Raw genomic sequence first — 10,101 nt, 5'->3', positions numbered from 1 at the left:
TCTTTGGGGGGCCGCAGAGCCCTCCATGTGCTCACCAGAGGTAGCCTGACTGCCATTAGGTACCGAGATGAGATCCTCAGACCCCTTGTGAGACCATATGCTGGTGCGGTTGGCCCTGGGTTCCTCCTAATGCAAGACAATGCTAGACCTCATGTGGCTGGAGTGTGTCAGCAGTTCCTGCAAGAGGAAGGCATTGATGCTATGGACTGGCCCGCCCGTTCCCCAGACCTGAATCCAATTGAGCACATCTGGAACATCATGTCTCGCTCCATCCACCAACGCCACGTTGCACCACAGACTGTCCAGGAGTTGGCGGACGCTTTAGTCCAGGTCTGGGAGGATATCCCTCAGGAGACCATCCGCCACCTCATCAGGAGCATGCCCAGGCATTGTAGGGAGGTCATACAGGCACGTGGAGGCCACACACACACTACTGAGCCTCATTTTGACTTGTTTTAAGGACATTACATCAAAGTTGGATCAGCCTGTAGTGTCGTTTTCCACTTTAATTTTGAGTGTGACTCCAAATCCAGACCTCCATGGGTTGATAAATTGGATTTCCATTGATTATTTTTGTGTGATTTTGTTGTCATTACATTCAACTATGTAAAGAAAAAAGTATTTAATAAGATTATTTATTTCATTCAGATCTAGGATGTGTTGTTTAAGTGTTCCCTTTATTTTTTTGAGCAGTGTATATTAAACATTATATATGGGTTAATGAGAAAGTCCAGACAAGTGAGTGAAGTTCTTGGTGTGTGACTGTAAGAGGCCACAGGCATGGTGTAATTATCTTATCTCATGGAAACCATAATGCACATCTCACATTGTTTCAACATTGTGTTTATTCATAAAACAAAACACATTTTTCACAAACATGTTCATACAATAAGAAAGAAATCAATATATACATCTTCAAAATTGAATTAAATAAAAAAAATATACATCAAGTGTTTTCATTATGCGTCAAGTTCCTTTTCATCCATATTGCATTATCTACTTTGACCAGTATCTGCTAAATCTACTGAATACTACAGTATCTATAAATATCCAATTGTATATTTACTTAGCAGGTTGTTTACAAAATGGTGGCAACTTCAGATATGGTTGCCACTGTAGTAATATCTTGGTTGTGCTCCGGAATTTCATCAAGTCCGGCAGGAGATTGTCTCTTTTGATGTGTGAAGTAAGACGGGAGGGTGCCGGTGTGATGAGAGAATGTCTGCATGGTGTTTCTTGCTTTGGGAATGTTTGTGTTGTAGCCGGAGTCTTTCCAGGAGTGGGGATAGGCATGCGCATTGTTGTAGACCGGTGCTTGGATAAAACCTATTGTGTATGCATTGTCTCTGGGAGCCTGGAAGCTTTGGGTTGGTATTACACAGTAAGTGCCTTGGCAATCCACAGCGAGGGTGTTAGCGGCGTGGAATGAACCTGAAATAGAACACACACACGCATACAGAATTACTTTCCAAGCCCAATGAGTAAAGAATCAAAGTGACTGAGAGTCATTCGCTGTTGCTGGGTTACATAGCCAGGTGGGTTCTACACTTTGGTAGTGGAAGGGGCGAGTTATCTCGACACAGTGAAATCCGCTGCAGTTTCAGTGCTATATAGAGCTATAAAAATGTCAACCGTTCTCTTCATCATTCTGCTACGAGGAACTGTAAAATTGCAGTACTAAATTGTGAAGGTCGTAAACTCACCTTTGGCCCAGGGCTGGAAGGTGCGAAGGTTCCTCTTGCCTCCATCCCCACTGATGTCAGAGTCACTGTCATTGAAGTCACTGTCTCCTTTTCCACTGTCCTTCACGCTCTGCTGGTCAATGCCACTGCTAATAGAAACAAACATATTAGCCCCTGCTAATGAAATCAAACATATTAGCCACTGCTATTGAAATCAAACATATTAGCCAGTGCTAATGGAATCAAACATATTAGCCAGTGCTAATGGAATAAAACATATTATCCAGTGCTAATGGAATCAAACATACTAGCCAGTGCTAATAGAATCAAACATATTAGCCAGTGCTAATAGAATCAAACATACTAGCCAGTGCTAATAGAATCAAACATATTAGTCAGTGCTAATAGAATCAAACATATTAGCCAGTGCTAATAGAATCAAACATATTAGCCAGTGCTAATGGAATCAAACATACTAGCCAGTGCTAATAGAATCAAACATATTAGCCAGTGCTAATGGAATCAAACATACTAGCCAGTGCAAATAGAATCAAACATATTAGCCACTGCTAATATAATCAAATATATTAGCCACTGCACTACTGTGTCTGACTACTGATGTTTGCTTTGTTTCCCTCCTCTCTCTTATGAGCATGCCAGCCCCTTAACCCCCCCACCCCTTCTCTCTTATGAGTATGCCACCCCCCACTCCAACCTCCCACCCTCCACTGCAAACTCCTACCCCCTCTCACTGGACAACCACTGCAATCACATGAAGTATGCATATGGGATGTTAAGTACCTTCCAGTGGCTGGTTATGTAAATCATTTTTGTGGGGAAAAATAATAATTGTGATAAAACAGCAATGATCAATGTGGTGGTATTCTTACCTAATTTGCGGGTAGTATTTGTCCCCTTGCCACACAGATGATGGTTGGAAAGGCTTGGGAGGCAGGAACATCTAAAGAGCAAACACAAGAGAGAACAGGATGGGAATTCATTTCAGCTAGATACATGGATCAGTAGTACAACACTTTAATGTGTACAGTTGTATACAAACACTATTGAAACGGAATCAAATAATCCACCCACCTGGGACTCCAACTCTCCACTTTTCTCTTCATATAGGCTGGACTCATCAAGAGATGAAGAAGTCCTTTCATTGAGGAAACCTCTTGGATCACCAAACATTTTGGGTTGTGCAGAGTTGAGCCTGGGATGATGCCTGGAGTCAAACAGGCCGTGAGTCACGTCTCTCTTGGAGTCATGGTCCTTTCTTCCTCGGTTCAGTTTGCATGTGATAACAACAATCGCTATGGCAATCAGCAGCAGAGTACAACCCCCGCCGAGTATAATGATTACTACTACTGAAATATCCAAGCCTGCGCTTTCCTCATCACTTGACCGCAATACAATGACTAGTTGGTCGTCTGAGAGCTGCAAGTCTGTGACAACAAAGCGAATGGTGGCACTGCTGGAGAGAGGGGATCTCCCACTGTCACTCAATGCAATCTTGATTTCCAACACGTCTCCAATAGCAGAGGCCAGACCCTGTTTTAAAGCTATTTCTCCAGTGTCTTTATTGATTGAAAATATCTTAGAGTCACCTTGTACAATTCTGTAGCTGAGCTCACCATTCATACCCTCATCCTCATCCTGACCTTTGACCCGTAGTGCCAAATACCCCAATGGTGCATTGACAGGAAGAGGAATTTCAGCAGAGTCATTAAGCATAATGGGAAAGGTAAAATAGGGATAGTTGTCGTTCTGATCGACCACATTGATTCTGATCACGGATGTGCTTGACAGTTGAGGTGAGCCCTTGTCGTCAGCCTGGATGGTTAATTCAATCTGCGGGAGCGTTTCAAAATCGAAAGATCTCAGGCTATACAATGACCCTGACACTGGGTCTATAGACACATAGGTCGAAATGGAAGTCTCCCCGACAACCTCGGTGTCTATGAGTTTATATGACACTTTGGCGTTTTTACCCAGATCAAGGTCCCGTGCTACAACAGTTGTTATATATGACCCGGGAATATTATTTTCCAGGACAGAAACTTCATAAATAGATTTACTGAAGAGGGGGGCGTTGTCGTTCTCGTCCGTCACTCTGATGGTATACTGCTTGATGGTTTTGAAAGGAGGAGTACCGAGGTCTTCAGCCACTACAGTGAGGTTATACTCTGGGATCGTTTCTCTATCTAAAGTGGTGGTTGTTACAATCATAAAACTGTCCCCGTAGGCCTGTTGCAACTTGAAATGTTCGTGCCCGTGTAAACTACTGCGCACATAACCGTTGGAGCCAGAGTCGCTGTCCGAGGTGCTGATTAGTGCCACAAAACTTCCCTCCGCTGCGGCCTCCGTGATGTATGCCACATCGTCACTCGTCGAGGTCTTTGGCTTGATGGTGATTTCTGGTCCGTTATCATTTACATCTACGATATCAACAACCACTTTGCAAGTCGATGGAATAGAATTAGTGCCTAAATCAGATGCTTTAATTTTAAGTTCATAGGATATCTTCTTCTCGTAATCAACCAATGTGTTTAAAGTTACAGCACCGGAAATCCGGTCTATATTAAAAATACGCATTGCTTCAGATGATGTGTCTTCTACAAATCCATACACTACCTCGCCATTGATGCCAGCATCTGGATCAAACGCATGCACCTTAAGCACTTGGTAACCTACAGGAGAATCCTCGTAAAGTTCAACTTTTAGTGAGTTGTGCTCAAACGTTGGGCTGTTGTCATTAAAATCCAACACTTTGATATGAACAGTCATTGATCCGGACCTGGGTGGCTCTCCCCCATCTGCTGCCGTCACTTCAACTGTATAGGAATCTTCAGCCTCTCTGTCCATTGCTTTCACAAGCACAAGTTCAGCATACTTCACTCCATCCTCCCTGCTGCGCACATCAACTATGAAATGGCTGGAGGGAGAGATATGGTAACGTTGGATGTAGTTATTGCCGACATCATGGTCAACAGCGATGTCCAACGGGAATCGGGAGTCCACCTGAACATTCTCGGATATTTCAAGGGTCGTCTCGTTGTGGAGAAACTGGGGTGAATTATCATTGATGTCCTTTACCTCGATCTCTACGTGAATCAGCTGAAACTTTTCTTTGGAGAAGGCAACTATGTCGAAGGTGACAAAACACCGCGGGGACCTCGGGCACAGCTGCTCCCGGTCAATTGTTTCCCCAACAGTTAAAAGTCCATCAATCTCCCTCATTTGAATCACACACGAATTGGTCTCCTGCATGAAGCGGAAAGATGTTTGAGGGTCCTCAGCTGGGTCTATCTTTAAATCCTGGGACAGATTTCCAATCTCTGTCCCGGGCGCATCCTCTTCATACGTGTAGTACCTTGTAGTCGTAGACTGAACCGAGTAGAACAGAACAGCAAGCACCACGCACTCTCCAACTCCTCGAAACCCGCAAGATCCCATTTTAAAGTGCAATGATGATGACAGAAAACTTCATAAAGAAAACGAGCTGGAAGTAAACTTGTTGTGATGTTGAGCTCCCTTGCCACGACCAACTGGATTGGATATGGTCCAAAGAGAGCGTTGATCTATAAGCCTTGATTTATGCAAATTAGTTGACTCACCGACCAATGGCATTGAACTGGCCAGCCAAATGGGGCACGTTTGGTTTCCAGCTGGCGCCAATTGCTGCCACCCTTCTCCTCGACAGTGTGCAAATTGTCTTTTTAAATACAGTGCACTCTAAAAAAATGTTTGGCTAAAAACAACCTGATTTGGGTTCTTTGCTAACCCAGCAGTGGGTATTGGACAGAACACATGTTGAGTTATTTTGAACCAGCCAGTTGGGTTGGATGAATAACCCAACTTGTTGGGTTGTTGGGATTACCCAAACCTGGGTTAATTTAACAATTAGTTGGGTATTTTATACTTTAATGCTGGGTTGACCTAGCAGCTGGGTCTTTTTAAATGTAATCCTTAGGTTATTTTCAGGAGACATGGCTTGTTAAGGGGTGTGGCTTTCAGATAGATCTTATTGACCACCCGTGAGAGTAAATGTAATTCCTGTTCATCATGTAAAACATTTTTGTTGTTGCATTTTACACATTCTTCTAGAATATTAAGATTATTTCTTACTATTTTAATAAGGTGGTATCTAACCCAACAATGGGATTTGCAGGCTTTTAGGGAACTCATACAATTCTGTAAGCCTCATTGAAGCTACAAAAATGTTAATGTTGAACCTTAACATGTGATAACTATACAACAGAACAGATGACTACTCTCACGGGTGGCTAAAATGAACTATCTGAAAGCCACATCCCTACTAAACTACGTGTCCAGTCTTCTGATCTGACCTGCTGAGTCATGTCTCAATAACCCTTCTTCAACAACCTATCCTTGCTCTTTTTTTTAAAAGAAATCAACCCAACTCCTTCAACCCAGCTGTCGGGTCAAAAAAAAAACACCCAGCTGTCGGGTCAAACAAACAACCCAGCATTTTTTAGTGTGGTAATGGAATTTGATAATGGTAAGAAAAAACGTCCTTACAGTGAAGCATGTATATTAGCATTTCTTCAATAGAACTTTAATCCAGTTGGGCTTTTCCCATCTGAATAAATACATTTCATTCAGAGGTTATTTTAGACTGAAGTGTTGGTCTGTTTATGAATACAGAAAAAGAATAATCATCATCAACACCGTTTACCTAAAAATATATGTACCATGTATTCACTGTAAATACGGTGAATACTTTATTAACCATGTATTAACTACCCAATAATATTATGGCATTTTTAGTACTTTTATGTTGTAAAATGAACAAACAATTAACAAATTGTAAGTCACCGATTGTAATACTCAAAGAGCAATTTTCAACCTTACATTCATTATCTCCAGCACCATACCAGTTTCTATATATGCGAAAGTGAAATGTAACATTAAAAAGGATGATGTCATCAAAAGTATTAACATAAAAACAGTGATTTTCAAACAATATGAGATTGGCGGTGAAGCGGTAAGCAGGAAAATCTATAAAAAAATAAACTTGATGAATCCTACTTGATTTACAGCCTTTCTTCTAATCCTCTTAACTAGAAGAACTTATAAATGCATAATTTTAGCATATTTACACACTGGAATTGTTTAAACAAGTCTACCTTTATTTTGTTTTATTTAACTAGGCAAGTCAGTTAAGAACTTATTCTTATTTACTTTTGATGGACTACCCCGGCCAAACCCTAACCCGGACGACACTGGGCCAATAATGCACCGCCCTATGGGACTCGCAATCACGGCCGGTTGTGATACAGCCTGGAATCAAACCAGGGTCTGTAGTGACGCCTCTATCACTGAGATGCAGTGCCTTAGACCGCTGCACCACTCGGGAGCCCACTTTAATTCAACATGAGAATAGTCACATAGTTACACTAGCCCACAACAGTGATTGGGGCATAGCCTACTAGTAGTCTACCAGAACTGCATTAATGTGAAGTTTTAAACTGGCTTTTGACAAACATATGGGTGATTAGTGTGTGTTGATTTTTAAAAAAATAGACTGTTTTGGGCTTCAAAGGGCTCAGGCCTGATTGACACCTTCCTCTAAGTTGGAGCTAAATCTGTCTGAGCCACCCAATGGAGCAAGCACAGGAAGGCGTTAACAACGACACACTTACAAGGAGTCACTGGGGCATTAAGCATTTGTTGGTCTACTGACTCTGGTTAAAAGAGGTGAAGAGAATTTAGCATAAGGTAATCTACATTAGAGAATGTGATAGCTTGAGGCTGGTTTTAGCTGTCAACTGCACCATCAATTAAACTGGCTGGAATTCAATCAAAACTGAACCTCCCATACCAATGACTACAGCAGTGTCAGCTCACTCACACAAACACTTCTTATTCTGAAAACTGGAAACAGCAATCTGAGAAGTTTTTACAGGACCTAAAACCATTTGTATGTCATTTTATTTTATTTGAAGATGGGAAAAGACATATATACTGTGCAAGCATAGAGATGCTGGTTCAGTTGAATTGAGCTCATAGAGTTGCTGATTTAGTTGAATTGAGCTCATAGAGATGCTGGTTCAGTTGAATTGAGCTCATAGAGATGCTGGTTCAGTTGAATTGAGCTCATAGAGATGCTGGTTCAGTTGAATTGAGCTCATAGAGTTGCTGATTTAGTTGAATTGAGCTCATAGAGATGCTGGTTCAGTTGAATTGAAATCATAGAGATGCTGGTTCAGTTGAATTGAGCTCATAGAGATGCTGGTTCAGTTGAATTGAGCTCATAGAGATGCTGGTTCAGTTGAATTGAGCTCATAGAGTTGCTGATTTAGTTGAATTGAGCTCATAGAGATGCTGATTTAGTTGAATTGAGCTCATAGAGATGCTGGTTCAGTTGAATTGAGCTCATAGAGATGCTGGTTCAGTTGAATTGAGCTCATAGAGTTGCTGATTTAGTTGAATTGAGCTCATAGAGTTGCTGATTTAGTTGAATTGAGCTCATAGAGATGCTGGTTCAGTTGAATTGAGCTCATAGAGTTGCTGATTTAGTTGAATTGAGCTCATAGAGTTGCTGATTTAGTTGAATTGAGCTCATAGAGATGCTGGTTCAGTTGAATTGAGCTCGTAGAGATGCTGGTTCAGTTGAATTGAGCTCGTAGAGATGCTGGTTCGGTTGAATTGAGCTCATAGCTACAAGTGACTTGCCCGCTCATCTTAGCACATATTGTTTGAACAAGTTCATAAAAACGATCCATAAATATTATAACCTGTCTTGTGAAATGATTTCCATGACGTATATTGATCTACTAGTTGCATTGAAGTCACAGTCTTATTCCATGCTGTGTTTATACTGTCCATCACATGGGCCCTCGTATGGGACTCGACTGGAGCTACTAAGGCCATTGTTTGATTCTCCATTAACAAACAATACCCTGAAAGACTGTCAGTAAGCTTCTGAAATAAGCTCATGCACAGTCTGATCTGTGATTAGTGATGTTATAATACTGCGCTGTGGTCATGGTTCATCCACAGTAACAGAGAGGAGAGGAATGCAATAACCAAAGGCTGTCTTATTAACTTGCTAACTGAAGGAATTTGGCAGATTCAAGGGAATTGTTCTCGGGTTATACTCCCACCACCACTGAAGCTATTTCACGAACAGAACTGAAGGAGTCATTTTGATTAACATCTGAAGAAATGTATAAAGGTTATGTAAAGGTGGTCCCGACTTACGTTTACTTGTATAATTGCAAGGCATAATATTGTTATACAGTATTAATTGAGTCTACTGTACAGTGTATATTATTGTGTCTTTTCAGGAATAATTAAAGTACTAAATAATTAATGATAGTCAAAGAAAACATGTTTACATTTGTGTGAATAAACATGTTTGAGTTTTGGGAGCATTGGAAGAAATTGCAGATGACGTCTTTCCTCTCCAGGCAGACTGGGCAGACCAGATGCCCTCTACCCAGGACAGGCAGACTGGGAACAGGCAGACTGAGAAGACCAGAAGCCCTTTACCCAGGACAGGCAGACTGGGAACAGGCAGACTGGGAAGACCAGAAGCCCTTTACCCAGGACAGGCAGACTGGGAACAGGCAGACTGGGAAGACCAGAAGCTCTTTACCCAGGACAGGCATACTGGGAAGACCAGAAGCCCTTTACCCAGGACAGGCAGACTGGGAACAGGCAGACTGGGAAGACCAGAAGCCCTCTACCCAGGACAGGCAGACTGGGAACAGGCATACTGGGAAGACCAGAAGCCCTTTACCCAGGACAGGCATACTGGGAACAGGCAGACTGGGAAGACCAGAGGCCCTCTACCCAGGACAGGCAGACTGGGAACAGGCAGACTGGGAAGACCAGAAGCCCTTTACCCAGGACAGGCAGACTGGGAACAGGCAGACTGGGAAGACCAGAAGCCCTCTACCCAGGACAGGCAGACTGGGAACAGGCAGACTGGGAAGACCAGAAGCCCTTTACCCAGGACAGGCAGACTGGGAAGACCAGAAGCCCTCTACCCAGGAAAGGTAGACTGGGAACAGGCAGACTGGGAAGACCAGAAGCCCTCTACCCAGGACAGGCAGACTGGGAACAGGCAGACTGGGAAGACCAGAAGCCCTCTACCCAGGACAGGCATACTGGGAAGACCAGAAGCCCTCTACCCAGGACAGGCAGACTGGGAAGACCAGAAGCCCTCTACCCAGTACTCTCTTTAGCCCCCAGACTGGCCGGGTGTGGAAATCCAGGATTTCATGGCTAATGTGAATGAGTTTGATTGATACTTGTGCTCAATTAGTTGTTTGTCACTAAGAGGCTTAGGAGTTAATCTTATCTACCACTCACACATACTTGTGGAATGGCCATATTTTTAGAAGGTTAACAACCAGCAATTCTTGAATCAACCTAATGTTTGATCAAA

The 10,101-nt window shown here is 42.6% G+C and overlaps 1 protein-coding gene across 1 annotated transcript; it reads right to left on the bottom strand.

Annotated features, from left to right (window-relative positions):
- Positions 1-902: 902 nt before the first annotated feature.
- Positions 903-5,225, bottom strand: LOC106586834 (protocadherin-8-like). Its single transcript, XM_014174546.2, has 4 exons — positions 2,775-5,225; positions 2,573-2,643; positions 1,704-1,831; positions 903-1,431 (listed from the first exon to the last, which is right to left on the bottom strand). The coding sequence occupies exons 1-4, from the start codon at positions 5,136-5,138 to the stop codon at positions 1,079-1,081; spliced, it is 2,916 nt and encodes a 971-aa protein (XP_014030021.1). The 5' UTR covers positions 5,139-5,225; the 3' UTR covers positions 903-1,078.
- Between the last annotated feature and the right edge of the window lie 4,876 nt (positions 5,226-10,101).

This window comes from Salmo salar, chromosome ssa25 (genome assembly GCF_905237065.1).
Source record: "Salmo salar chromosome ssa25, Ssal_v3.1, whole genome shotgun sequence".
Taxonomy (NCBI): Eukaryota; Metazoa; Chordata; class Actinopteri; order Salmoniformes; family Salmonidae; genus Salmo; species Salmo salar.
This window is presented reverse-complemented; position numbering and strand designations above follow the sequence as displayed.